The sequence below is a fragment of the Pteronotus mesoamericanus genome, unplaced genomic scaffold, assembly GCF_021234165.1.
Source record: "Pteronotus mesoamericanus isolate MK-2021 breed Mesoamerican mustached bat unplaced genomic scaffold, CSHL_Meso_final contig_20, whole genome shotgun sequence".
NCBI lineage: Eukaryota > Metazoa > Chordata > Mammalia > Chiroptera > Mormoopidae > Pteronotus > Pteronotus mesoamericanus.
The window spans coordinates 80,874,200-80,888,775 of record NW_026555085.1 but is presented as its reverse complement, the minus strand read 5'-3'; the positions used below and the strand labels follow the sequence as shown (position 1 = coordinate 80,888,775).

Below are 14,576 nucleotides of genomic sequence, written 5' to 3'. Positions count from 1 at the left end.
GCTGTATATCTAATAGGTAAGACACAGAATTTCAGCTGTATCTACAACTTCCCTTAAAAAAAAAAACTCTTCTTTTTTCTGTATCCAGTATCAGTTTAACATTTCTTCTTACTTATGTATTATAATATCTTTATGCAAGTGAGGAGGAATATCACATTTCTAAGCTAAATATGAAAACCTAGTGATTTTCCTAAAATCGCCAAGGATATAAACTGGGAATATAATATTCTTATTCTCATTCCAGAAATAGAGTTTCTCTAGGATATGACTTTTTAGGACTGTTTCTAGAAACAATTTTCAGTAATTATTTCTGAAGCCATAAACAAAACAAGAAAAAAAAACAAACAATAAAAAGAACTTGTCTTCTATTTTCTTGTATACACACCACATCCATAGTCCCAAGACTATATAGAAGCATGTGTTATAAAGATCACAGTAAAAGTGAGGTTAAAATATTGCCAAAACTAATATATACTGCCTCCTAAGTCAGACTTATCATGCTAAAAAAGAAATAGAAAAGACACATAATAATCTGTTCAAATTAAATCTAAAATTGTTAGAACAGATTTGCCAAAATTTAGTATTAAAACAAAAAAAAAATTTAACTATCCAAATCCTTGGTGTAAGCCTTCCCCAAAACAGGAGAGGGCATTTTGATTGATAGGCTCTTAGATTTCTATGAATTGTTTCATTTGTACTTTATATTTAATATATTTACCTAAAGACTTCCAATGAGAAAGTATGTTTTTTAAAAAAGAATCAACTATAACAATCAGAGAAAATAATGAAACAATAATTGATCAAGTAAATTTGGGTGGGGTAGGGCACCATTTAATTCGACGCGTAAATGATACAAATTCCGATTACCATGATCTGAAATGAGGATGAGGTTCAGGCATCGATGCAAATTCAGCTCTTTGAGACCATCCATCAGCATGCCAACCATGTTGTCAACCCTCTGCAGTGCTTTGATGACCTAAGAAAGAGAACCAATCTTATGTGTTGCATTCCACAGTAATGGCTTTTCCTATATAAAACTATCTTTGTGGAAGGAAGGAAAGAAGGAAGGAAGGAATAAAGGAAGGAAGGAAGGGAGGGAGGGAGGAAGAAGGGAGGAAAGAGGAAAGAAAAGAAAGAAGGAAAGAAGGAGTTCAGTGGATGCAAATACTATGATGAACTGATTCACATTAGCCTAAGACAAGTCAGGTAACACAGGAAGGGCATGAAAAACTGCTGACCATTAACAGCCAAAGGGCCCAAATTCCACACGTACTTAATTATAAGACTTCGAAATGGCATTAGCTCCACTGATTAGCTCTCCTTCCCTCAGTTCATAATGTTAACTCATTAGGCCAGGCTCAGTTTAGGCTGAAGCAATATGAACCCAATTCATAGTTTTGGCCAGAAATAAATGTATTCTTAACTATTACTTCATTTTCTACAATTTCTCCTTGTTCTTTCTGATTATCTAAATGTTTATTGCATAAATGCAATGTTTCCTCATTTTCAAAAATGTTAAAATTATTCATGAAATACTTCTATGTACTTAATTTTTAAAATAAGAACTCTTAGAAATATAACCCATTATTTCCTTATAAACTGCATGTATTTTGTATGTGAATATCACAAGAACAGGCAAATGGTTTTGGCAAACTGCTTTTAGCTTTTCTCTTTTCTTCTATTTTTACAAAACCACCTGAGGACACCTTTTATGCAGTCTTGTGTGTGTGTTCTATAATGTTTCAAATCAGTCTAATCTTTATTTATAGTCAGTGTATTTTACTGTTTTTTGAAACATGCCTTTTCAATATGGTCTTTCATTCACTCAAAGTTATCTAAGCAATATGAATTGGAATTGTCAAGTATTAAGATAAACTGTGTTTTGATGTGCCAGTAACAGCAGAGTTAAAGAGCGTTTACAAGTTGATGGAGATGATTCCAAAGCAATGGGCTCAACCTTGAATAAAGATGAGTCAGAAAAACAAGTAACTTGCAAAATCTTCTGTGAACTGGAAGAGGCAGCACTGATTTTAAAACTTGCATAGTCTGTAATTACAAAATAATCCTTAGACTTCTTTGGAGCCAAACTGACCTAGAGCTGGAATACAGTGTCAGTGACTAGTGAAAGAGTGAAAATTCCACTAGCATCTAGCCAATTGTTCAAACCAAGATAAAGGCTACAAGAAACTGTTCCCTCTGCCCAAGTCTGATATGGCCACATTGTTGCCCACACATCTTCCTCATCCTGCCTCTAAGAAGGAACATTTCTGCTTAGTTAAAGAACAGGATCAAAGCAAAGGCACGTGGGGTTACTCCTTCCCTACACTGGAGCTGCTAGAGATGAACTTTGCTGGAAAGTATACAAAGGGTAAATGTGACCCAGGTGAGGGTCACCTTTCCTGTCTCCTACCTTCTTTTTACCTGATGAGAAGTTACCCATTGGGAACCTACTCTCTAGCAGGGCAAATCTAGGGTTGAGCCAGGGGAAGGGAAACCAGGGGAAAGATGGTTTAGGCAGCTGCTTTACATGCAAGTGAAAAAAAATAAGCATGCTTTTTCTTACTTCCTCGTGCTGTTGCTGAAGTAAGCATTTAGGGTACGTAGCTCCCTCAGACCCAGGGCCCACAGCAGACAGCCCAGGCCCAGCTGCGGGAGCCCTATGCTAAGGAGTCCTTGAGGTATACAAACTCTCCAGTCTGGGCTGCCTGGGCAGGAGAACTGATGAGAATTTGGGAGTGAAGCTCTAGTTATTAAAGAAGAGCATGTTCTCCTGGCATATTTCTTGGAAATGGTGGGGGGAGGGGGAAGAGAGGGGATAATTAGAGAAGAATTCTGAGATTAGGGATCCTGGCAATATATCTTTCTTTCAACATGACCAATATTTTTGCAGATCCTTATTTACTGTTTCGTTTCATATTGCAGGTCACAGATAAAATGTAAATCATAAGGAAAGTCAACCTGGAGACATAAGGAAAGAAGCTCATATCATTTTCCACCCAAATGTTCCCTATGCTCATGGTACAAAATGATAAGGCCACACAGAAACCCAGAGCAGTATTTGAGGCTTTAAAGCACTGCAGCAATTGCAAACATAGCCAGGGGTGGGCTTGGTTCCCAAGAGGGTGTCAGGTCAAAAAAAGATGTACATTGAGAGCCTTAGACCACAAACAGTTTCCCTATCTCTCATCCCCTAATAACCACTCAATAAAACAATGACTATTTGAAGTTCTCTCTACTTTTGATAAAATCGCCCATGCTTTGAGGGCCGGGCTCTGCTGTAAGCACGGTCTCAGATGGTCAGAGATACGTTTCCTAAGGCGGGGAGTTCATAGGGTGCTGCTTCTGCTATTTGACATATTATCCTCCATTTTCCTAAAAAACTGGAGTCTTACCCGATTACAAAATCTTCAAAGGGTAGTTAGTTTGGGGCCAATGTTGGGGGACTTGGTGTGGATAAAGGCTTTGGGACTGAAAATATTGGATTTAATTCATCATCAGTTCACTTTAGCACTGTGAAAACATAACAATACTATCCTTCCAACTCTTACTTTGATTAAAGTGCATTCTTTGGTTTAGTAAAAGTATATGTAATACTCTTTCCAGGAATCATAAAATCTTATAGAACTATCTAGAAACCTGCTTCAAATCAAGGTTCAGTTAGCTGTTATCAGGTTTAATGAAGGAACCACTAATAGAATGTACTTACTTCACTGCTGACTGGTCCATAGGCATGACCTGAAGAATCTGGTTCTTCTAAATACAGAGTGTAAAAGTGTGGTCTAAATCAAACAGTATCAAAATGTAATATTTTATGAACACATTGTAAAACAGAATGGAAAGAATAATTCAACAAGCTATAGCGAACAAAAATTACACAACACTGGGGTAACATTTCTAAAATTGCTGAGGAAATAACTTACAGGTTTCAAATTCTTGAAAATGTGACTGTAAGAGCTCACTAAAGAGTTCATTTGGATATAAAATCTCATAGCCAATACCAAAGTTTCCTTGTGGTCTATTTTAAAATATTGTGTAATTTCTATAAAACGAAGGAGAATTTACAATACATACCTTTCATCTTTTGGAAGCTGTAGCCATTTAAGAACAGCTAAAATTCTTTCTTCAAATGGTACTGAACTAAAGTTAAGAATAAACACAATGAAACAAATCTGGGACAATTGTTTCAGTTTAAAATATAACATTTTTATAGATTTTTTAAAAGTTTTTTTTATAAGTTTTAGGGGTTTTTTTACATTGCATTAAGAAAGACAAATAATCTCATGGATCAAGGATGTTTTTGAAGCCATGTAAGAGCTTTGTTTGGAAGCTTGAATTTGTTTTCCAAACACAGGAACAAAAGTTGAGTTTCACACATATGAAAGTTGCTGTTGGGCTTAAAAATTTGCTTCCCATAGTCTACTTGAGAATATTTTTCCTCCACGGGAGAACAGCAATTGCTACCATGTGAAAAACCCGTGTGTCAATACACTCTTCAAAGGGTACCTCATGAAGAGCCTTACTGAAGACTCAGTAAAAGTGGGAAAGAGGCAACATTTCCTCAGCAGAATTAATTACACCTTCCTCTGGGCACTGGACTTTGTTTACAAAACTCCATCAGAGAGCCCAAGCTCAAGTGTCTGCCCAACCTCAAGTATAGTAAGTTGCGTTCTCTATTAGACTTTGAGAACCCAGAGAAGCATATCACTAACCTTTGGATTCCCCCATGCCTACTATAAAGCATGACAATCAAATCTCAATTACCATCCATGGAATGACCATAAAGGCAAATAATGAGGTGGGGAGAGGCATTGTACTGTGCTCAAGGGAACCATAAAGAATTAGCAGTAGCATAAGATCACCAAAGAAAATCACTATGCAATTTTTGTCTAGAATTTATTTTCTGTTGTATTGACTTTGTGACAGAAATTTCCTAAGTGTAAAATAAATAAAATTATTTTGGTGGTCTCACTAAAATTACCCACAGGGAATCTTCCTCCCCCCAAAAAGTTTCTTTTTTCTTTCAATACGTCATGGATTTTTAATATCACAGTGAGGTTATTCTAATCAGTTTCTCACATTAGATGGCATATTTGTTGAAGTCATTTGGAAATACAAATCCAGAGTTGCCATCAGCATCTTCTTCTAAGTAACATTTCCCGACACCAGAGTCATTCCTGCCCTTGTCCTCCTTCATGCTTTCGTCTCCCTCTCCTAGCTCTTCCTTTGCCTGGAGTTAAAATGGGCTGTGCCTCTACTCTGAGATCTCTACTTTCACCATGACTTCATTTTTCTTTCCTGCCCAAAGATCTCAATGCAAATCCCAAAAGGATACCAATGCTTTCTAGAAAAGCTATAGAGGGGGGAAAAAAACTTGTTTTGCTATACCATCCATTTAAAACTCTTTGAAAAAAAGAGTTATTTTGACAGCTCTCACTTTTCCAGCAACATATACTCAATATATTTTGGACTTGATAAAAAGGAGGCGCCGAGATAAACATAACCTGTTCTATGGGTGCTGGGAAAAGTATATCTACACATACCCGTTATATATTTTATAGATGTCTGGGAGAGTTCCGTTGATTTCCACATCTGAGCCTGGCCAAAAGTATGTGCCAGTCTTTAGGCCTTGATATTTAGCAGTGAGCCAGATCTGAAGAAGATAACAAAGGAAAGTCAGAAAATTGTGCAAATATTCATCTAAGTCTTAGGAAAGTATGTGTGTGTGCAACACCAATGCATTCCACTCAAGTGCTAGGAATTTTTTAAGGTTAATAAGATCCAGAAGTAATATGAAAAAATAATCACTTCGTATGACTCTGAACAGCAGCACAAATAAAGTAAATAATTAGAGATTATTTTAACCTAAAAAATATGGACATAAGTCAGTTGGCAGCTACTATATCTTTTAGAGCCATCCCCCTATTTAAAAGGTTCCCCTTGAAAAAAGAAAAATTCACAAATATACATGTTCAACTTATTGGTATCTGAACTTACATACCTAACATTTATTAAGCATTTATTATTGCAATTACAACTCCAAATAGTAGTCCTATAAGCATCCTACAATATTAAGTTAAGTAACCCTCAGATAAGCCTATGAGGTAGTTGAGAGTATTATCCACAGCAGAGAGATGAGAAAATGAAGGCACAGAAAGAAATTGTTTGCCCAAAGCCACAGAGCTTTAAAAGTCAGAGCTAAAATTTGAATTTATAACCTGTAAATTAAACATCATGCTCTTTTTTTCTTCTAAAAGGATTAAGATTATCCAAATAGATTCCACAGAATTATTGTTATAATTTAAAAAAATTAAAAAAGGATACATCGAAATCACAATCAGAGAATCTTCTAAGTTAGCATATACAAAAGAAGTCAAAGTGTACCTCCTTCAGAAATAATTAGCTTTGTGTAGATCAAAATATTACCTTCTGTTCACCTACTGCCATATGCTACTAGTGCAAGAAGGTAGAATCAAGGAGAAAGAAATACGGTTCAGAGTAAACCCATGCCCAATTTTGAAATAAATGACTGTTCTCACTTTACAATGACACAAACCGCCTTTAGGATTATCAGCATTCACCTCCACTTACAGGAGGATGGCCACAGACACAGCAAATGAAGTAGGTTAATAAGAGTGTCAGGGAATCTGGTGTTTTACAGTGATTGAAACAGATGAGAAAAATAAAACAAACTCTTCTAGTAGCTAAAACAAGCAGACAACTTACTGGTTCTCCTTTGTACCACTCAGGATTAAATTTTTCTTTACTTTTAAGTGTAAAGGAAGCATTCATTTTTGGATCGTACATTTTATTGTCAATTATGCCATGGGATTCTGGATAAAGACCCTAAAAATATAAAATACAGGTTTTATGCAAGTGTCAAGTGTTTTAATGTTAAAATCACAACAATTTCATCAAAGAGGAACAAGACACTGAAGCTACAAGGAACTTAACACAGTTTAGGGAGGGAAAAACAAATCAATGGGTCTTGTCAAAAAACACAGCGAACCATTGAACACTGAATGTAGTATTTGTGTTTTAAACTATGGAACAGGAGATGATAAGATAGCAATACTATGGATGAAGGTCTATATAACTAGGCAGCCTCCCCAAAGGGGAGTCTTTTAAGAAAAGGACTCTTGTTATCTTTTCGCAATGCTGAGTAAAGCATTTTTTTTCCAAATCTTAAGTATATTTTGTTAATTATAAAATATACAATGGTCCCATTTTTTTCTCCCCTTTATCCCCCTCCACCCTGCACCTCCACCTTGTACCCCCTCCCTCCCTCCCTCCAGCATCCCCCCCACCTAGTTCATGTCCATGGGTCATAACTGTAAGTTCTTTGGCTTCTCCATTTCCTATACTATTCTTAACCTCCCCCTGTCTATTTTGTACCTACCATTGTACCTACCAATGCTTTTTTTTTTTTTAAAGATTGTATTTATTTATTTTTAGACAGAGAGGAAGAGAGGGAGAGAAACATCAGTGTGTGTTTGCCTCTCACATGCCCCATACTAGGGACCTGGCCTACAACCCAGGCATGTGCCCTGACTGGGAATCCAACCCATTGGTTCACAGGCCAGCACTCAAGCCACTGAGCCACACCAGCCGCAGCCAATTATGTTTTCTATTCCCTATACCGTTTCCCCTTTCTCCCTCTCCCCCTCCCAGCTAATAACCTGCCATGTGATCTCCACTTCTGTGATTCTGTTCCTGTTCTACTTGTTTGCTTAGTATGTTTTTGGTTTTGTTTTTAGGTTCAGTTGTTGATAGTTGAGAGTTTGTTGTCATTTTACTGTTCATAGTTTTGATCTTCTCTTTCTTAGATAAGTCCCTTTGACATTTCATACAATAAGGGCTTGGTGACAATAACGAGTAATGCATTTCTGCAGAACAAACTTTTTTTGTTTGGGTCTGAGAATGGCTTTTATCAATCACTACAAGCTAAATTATTAATTTTCTGGCTTCCAGGCCAAATGAATTCCCCTCTTTTTTCTGGATTCAAATTAAATCTGGAAACTTTGCAACAAAAACAGGGCAGTAATCCTATCCAGAGTGAGGCGGAGGGACTGGCTCCGACTCACACACCGAGACGACTGGAAAGACAAGCCGAGGACCCAGGAGCGTGACAGTTTGGGGGCTCAAAGAGAGCGCGCTATAAAACTAGAGGGAAAAAATAGAGTATGAACATCAGAGATCTCAGAACTAAAAGGAAACCAAGAAATCATTTATTGAGCTCATTAGTCACCTCCTTTCACGGAGGAGAAAATTGAAACTCAGAAGATCAAATGACCTTTCCAAGGTAGGTAGCAGCACAGCAAAGCCCAGAATCTAGGTTTGCTGGCTTAACTATGCATTGGGAAAGAAGTTACTTTTTTCTGATCTGATATCTAATTCATCTCTCAAAAAATTCTACATTTACATCTCACTTCTGTGAACGTATAAAAGTTGAAATACGGAGCTTACTGTGACAATGCTGTAGTGATTAGGGAAAGTTTTGGTTGGATATACTGGTCTCATGTTTTTAGCATACGTCCCACAGTTTTCTGCAAAGGAAAAAATTAAAGATTGTTATTAAATACAACTGATGATCTGTTTACCTCATTTAGCTTTGCTGCTACAGCAGTCTAAAGCATATAAAAAATAACTCAGGAGGGGTTTATAATCATATATAAACTCAGGGGGAATTATAAAGCAAAATTTTGAATTCAATTTTAATATTACAGTTAATTTTTCTCTTTGTCAGAAAATATTAAACAAAATAATTAAGCCAATGGAATAATTACCCTGTGCTAATCAATAACATTAAGTTCCAGAAAAGCCATATCTAAACCATATCTAGATCTTTGTTACTATTTAGTGGTCACATACTTAAACTGCAAGAGTCAGTACAAAACACAAAACAAAACAACAGCAACACAAAAAACTGAACTAATAGCTAAATCTTAAAACGAAAACTTGGGGGAAGCAGTGGCTGGTGTGAGCATTCCGACCCACTGATTGAGAAGTAGCTAACTGGACAAATTTAACACTGCAGAGAGGAAAACGGCATATCCTGGCTTCCCGTCAGAGATGGCGCAGAGGCCAGACTGTTCCCACTGTGGCCCTGGGGTCGCGCCTTCTTCTCCTGCATCTGCCATTGAGGAAGGAACATATAACTAATGCTTTTAGGGTTTCAATACCTCACTGCCTGAAAATGTTTCTTAGGTTGGCATGCGTCTCCCTCACTGCCATCCAAACCATTCATAGTCACAGACCACGTCCCCCAGTTATCCAAAGCTGGGACTCAGGCTAACTGTATCCTGGCTTCCTTTGAGCTTCACGTACAGACATCCACAGCTGCTTAATACTGAACACGGGATGCCACATTTGGTGCCATCGAGACAAACTTTCTTCCGAATGGTAATAATGGGCCTGATTCAAGCTTCAAAGCCCATGGGCCTGGCTGATGCGGACAGAGCATTCCTTGCTTACAGAAGCTCTTTACTGAAGAGTTTTTATATCCAATTATTATTTATAAAGATCATTTTCTTCCAGTTAGATCTTAAAAGTTCAAATATTTAGTTTTCCAAAATTATTTTGGCTTGTCCCAAGAGGAGTACCATAAATGTACATATGAATTTACTGGCAGTAATTTTAATATTTAAACCAATTTCAGATACTCAAGTCCAGCAAATAATATTTTACTGATAAGAACAGATACTACACTTGATCTTAGTCAAAAGGCCAAGAAGCGATAGCAAATAATATTTTAGAATTCCAGAACACTAAAATAGTTGTATTTACTTACTTCTAGTTCAATCCACTATTACACTGTAGCTATTTAAATACTGATCACTGATAAATGTGCAAAGTTCTATAGTTTATATCCCCACATACAAATTTTGTTTCTTTTTCAGTAACAGTGATGATAAAAGTGATACCCATATTACTGGTGGGTAATATGATTTAAAACATTGGCATTAACACTGAGAAAAGACCATTCTATTGTATCAGTAACTTACAGAATAATCATTCAATTAAGGCTTTGATTGAGCCAAAGAAATTGGAAAAATGCTACAAGATTTTATAGGATATCTAGCAGGCAAATATTCTATGGCTACACTACTAGTATCACATCAGAAATACCTTCAGTTTTTGAAATTCTATTTTAAGATGTAATACTTATTAAATAAAGAAATGTTTTTTCCATGAAAAAATAGAAAATTCTAAGAAAAAATTTATATATATGTAAATATATACACATATATTAGCCAAGGGATAAAAAAATCCTAAGATAACTCTATTATCTTAGGATTTAAAGAAGAATTTAAAAGGCAGCTTTAGAGTAATTATAATATTAAAGACTAATTCCTTATCATCAGATTCAACCACTTGTTATTAGGGTTTGGTAAAACAGTCATGTTCAGCCAGTACTTTTCCCCAAAAAATGAGTGCATCCCTAGTCTATGGCATTGAAATTCTGATACTCCAATAGTAAACTTTGAAGTTACTCACTTAGTCTGCTAATAACAGGAAGAAGTCCACCCCAAGTGTGTAAATATTCTGCCCTGAAACCATCCAAAGAAAATAAGAGGGTAGGCGGCATTTCAAACCTGGGAAATAATAAAACAAACAAACAAAAAAAACATGTTTAAAGAAAGAAGACACACATGCAGTGGAGATGTTCTCCCTCCATGGCACGGACCAGGGAAGGTTTTCCACTAAGGTCGGTATGTAATCTAGACTAAACTAACAAGCTCAGCACCCTCATAGAGGATATTTTACAAGCATTTAGATATTGTTTTATTATATACCTATATGTCCTCAAATAGAATTTACCAAACACTCACACCATTGAGTCACCATCAGAGACTATCATTCGTGGTTTCTTCTATTCCACAAGCTGACCAAACGGTACTAAAATGTAATTATTTCCCCAATATGCAGGAGAATAAACATTCACACAGTATTTTCTAAATTACATTTTTGTTTCCATTAACTTGTTTCCTGAACAACCACCTTCTGATACTGTCTCTACTTGAATCAAATAGATGGTACCTAATATCACATAAATTATATACAATATTAAGTTTTTAAGTTTAATATTTTTAAAAGATATTCATATTTAACAGAGAAGTTTAAGCAGTATTTACTGCCTTTAAATATATAAACAATAAAGAAATGATCCAATGCTACAAATGAACAAACAATGATAGCATGCACACACAGTTAATGTGTGTGGTGTGGAAATCTAAACAGGGAGGCAACAAAGGAAAAAAAACACATGCAATGATATACTCAGCAAAAGAGAATAACTATAGGCAACTGTTACAGAGCCTCACCAAAACAGGCATGGTTCAGAAATGTTGCATCTGCTACTGGTCTCTGGTAGAAGGCAGGAGAACTGCGCACCATTGAATAACCACGAAAAGACTTCCCACTGAAAATTTACTCAGTAATTCAAAAGTTGAGAGCCAATGCTTACCTCGCCTTGCTTGTTTCAACTCTATCTCCTTCCCAGCTTACTCTCATATACAAACACAAATAGAAAGAGGAGAAAATGTGTATATAATTTATGTAATTTATACTAACTAGCGTTTGTACCAGAGCTCTGTTGGGTGACTCTGCAGAATCAGCTGCATATGGTTTCAATGGTCCATATCTGTATAAAGTTATTTATATTCAGTCAACAGAAAACATAAAAACAGTTTACTAGACCACCAGGTAAGTATACTGGCAAAATAATTTCTAGTATAATAAAATATATTTTAAATCAGGATCTTCCTGTAAAGAAAGAGGTTACGTTTTCTACTAAAAGGTCAACATTAAAATTGAAAAATATTAATCAATGTTTGGAAGGAAAAGAAAAATTCAAAATTCACTAAGTTTAAAATTTCCAATATATCTTGCACTTCAAGGCAGCTTAAGGTACATGAGAAGTGACCTTTGGAAAAAAGCCTCCTTTTTTGGAATTTTTTCATCTGAGTTCAGTTTTTTTCTATTGCTATTACTATTACTTTAAACAACAAAAATATACTCTCCCATCCAAAAGGAAAAAAATACACATTTTATAAAGCAAAAAATAAATTATATATGCAAGTAAAATAAGCTAAAATACAGATATAAAATTTGTAATAGTTTGGAAAAATCATCATTTTAAAAAATTTTATTGTTATTCAATTAGTTATATGCATTTTTCCCCTATTACTCTCTCCTGCCCTACCCACCCCCACATAAAAAAAAATCATCATTTTAAAGAATTAAAAATATATTTCTTAAGATGAATAATTCAAACTATTTGAGGTAGAGTTCCAGTGGAGCAAAGCTAAATGTACCTAACACCTTTAATAAAATTTCCACCATTTGAATTCCACAAAAAAAAATTTTGATGGCCTTATATACATAGAGTACTGTGCAAAATACTTTAAGGACAAAAGGAATAAATATGACTTGTAAAACTCATGTAACATCCTCTCACAGACATGTTGCTTATCCCCCAAACTTATAAATGTATCAAAATGCAAAAAATAAAGAGAAATTATATTTGCGACAAGTTCAACTCTCAAAACTCCAAAGGAAAGAAAAGGGCCTTCCTTCCTAAGAGGGAACATACAGATATGTCCACCCAATACTCATGAACACTAAAGACTACATGCTCATGACCTCTCTTTTTGCCACCACCTTCCGGACTGGGAGGTCACACTACTCTGTATCTCTACGCTGCCTGTGTGAAATATGAGGTCTGACTACAAATCATGTTTAAGGAACCAATGAATAATTATTATTTCTTATCTTTTCAAGTTGGAAAGAAAATACAGGTATTTCTTAAAAAGAAAAAAAATTCGTATCTCAAAATATCATCTTACCCTGCTGGACACTGGGGCTCATTAATGCTCTCACACGATTCTTCTACCCAACTTTTCTCACCTAAAATGTTTTAAAGAAATAAAACACATGAATACACTTGATAATAACAATTGTGATGCTTGTGAGATACTTTAGGACAGACTGCAAAAACAGAATGTGTTAACATTTACATAGGGAAATAGAATAAAAAGAGGGAGGCAATCTGTTTCCAAAGAGTGAGTTGATAGCAGCAAGAAGAAAAGCAATCGCATGATTGCAAGACTAAACAAAACATTCTATTTGTGAGACCTTGAGGGTATCTTTTCCATTTTCATTTTTTATTAAATTTATTGGGTGACATTGGTTCCTAGGTTTCAGGTGCACGTTTCTATAATACATTATGTGTATACTGCACTGTGTGCCCACCACTCAAAGTCCAATCATCTTCCATCACCATATAATTGACTCCCTTTACCTTTCCAAACTGTTCATATTTTCGGCCAAAATTTACAGCCCTCCTCTCCACCCAACAAAATTTTCTAGGCAAGGCATTTTAATAACTTCGATGTACATACTACCCTATAATCTTTGGCAGTAATTCCACATCCACTCTCTGAATGCACGGCAGACTTTTTTTTTTAAATATAAAAGTGTGAAATGGTGTCTATTTGCTATAATCTAACTATGAAGGGTAAGTAAACACATGAGACTACGCAATTAAGAATTAATTGCATGAGAGAATGTGCAATTAAGTTTGAAATGAGTGGCCAATGCAATATGTGAGAGAGTAGGTCAGAAATGAAATAGACAGGATGGATACTCCTTTCCCTGTGTTTTAACAAACGCTTCCTTTTAACAATCTAAAATACCGCCTACTGAAATCTAAGAACCTAGTTTTTAAAAAGGAAAATGTAACCTTAATACTCTGCCTTAGGAAGTTGAATTTTCAGTATTTTCCCCACTGTACATTTCACAAAATAAACAAGTTATCCTAAATGCCTAAATTATTTCTGGTAAGAATTTAGGCAATGGGCCTGGTCAGGTGGCTTGGTTGGTTCAAGTGTTGTCCTGTACACGAAAAGCTTTGCAGGTTCGGTACCCAGTCAGAATACATCCCTAGGTTGTATGTTTGATCCCCGGCTGGGGCACATGTGGGAGACAACCAATTGATGTTTCTGTTCTCCCCACCTCTGCCAATCTATACACATATCCTCGGGTGAGGATTTAAAAAAAAGAATTTAGGCAATGTGTAGTCATTTTTTCCTCAGACATGATGACCCATTTGATGAAATGCTATATACCTGCTGAACTTTTTTTTTTTAAATTTGAGAACATGGTCACCTCCCTCCCTGAGACCCTCTGACATGGCTGTGTGCTGTGGATCCCCAAACAATCTGCAATAGCTACCTGAATGCACTTTCAGGAAATAAGGAGACAGGGCCCTAAGGAAAAGTTAAAGTCCCATGTTCATTTAAAACACGCCTCATGATTCCTAAGAGGCGGAGGTCATCATAAAGGACAAATTTACTTTTATTCAGTGAAGTGTGTCGAGACATTGCTCATTCTTGGAGCACAGTCCCTGAAATCCATAAGCCAGCTCTTCCACTGATGTCTCAGAATCTTGGGATCATGCTCACATTTACTGAGCTATATCAGGCTATAGTATGCCCAACAGTAAACCTATAATTTAAGCTCCTCCTATTACTCATGTCATAAATTCAGCATCTAAGTTGTTGCTATTTTTAAATTGA

At 36.0% G+C, this 14,576-nt stretch overlaps 1 protein-coding gene and 1 pseudogene across 1 annotated transcript in view; both read right to left on the bottom strand.

Annotated features, from left to right (window-relative positions):
• ENPP1 (ectonucleotide pyrophosphatase/phosphodiesterase 1) overlaps positions 1-14,576 on the bottom strand; it is a 60,112-nt gene that overhangs the window by 18,445 nt on the left and 27,091 nt on the right. The window contains exons 5-12 of the mRNA XM_054569976.1: positions 12,846-12,906; positions 10,495-10,592; positions 8,464-8,543; positions 6,724-6,843; positions 5,541-5,650; positions 4,072-4,137; positions 3,707-3,779; positions 868-976 (exon numbers count right to left, since the gene is read on the bottom strand). Coding sequence (XP_054425951.1) covers positions 868-976; positions 3,707-3,779; positions 4,072-4,137; positions 5,541-5,650; positions 6,724-6,843; positions 8,464-8,543; positions 10,495-10,592; positions 12,846-12,906 — 717 coding nt within the window. The remainder of the gene's footprint in view (positions 1-867; positions 977-3,706; positions 3,780-4,071; positions 4,138-5,540; positions 5,651-6,723; positions 6,844-8,463; positions 8,544-10,494; positions 10,593-12,845; positions 12,907-14,576) is intronic.
• Positions 9,591-9,735, bottom strand: LOC129068086 (uncharacterized; annotated as a pseudogene).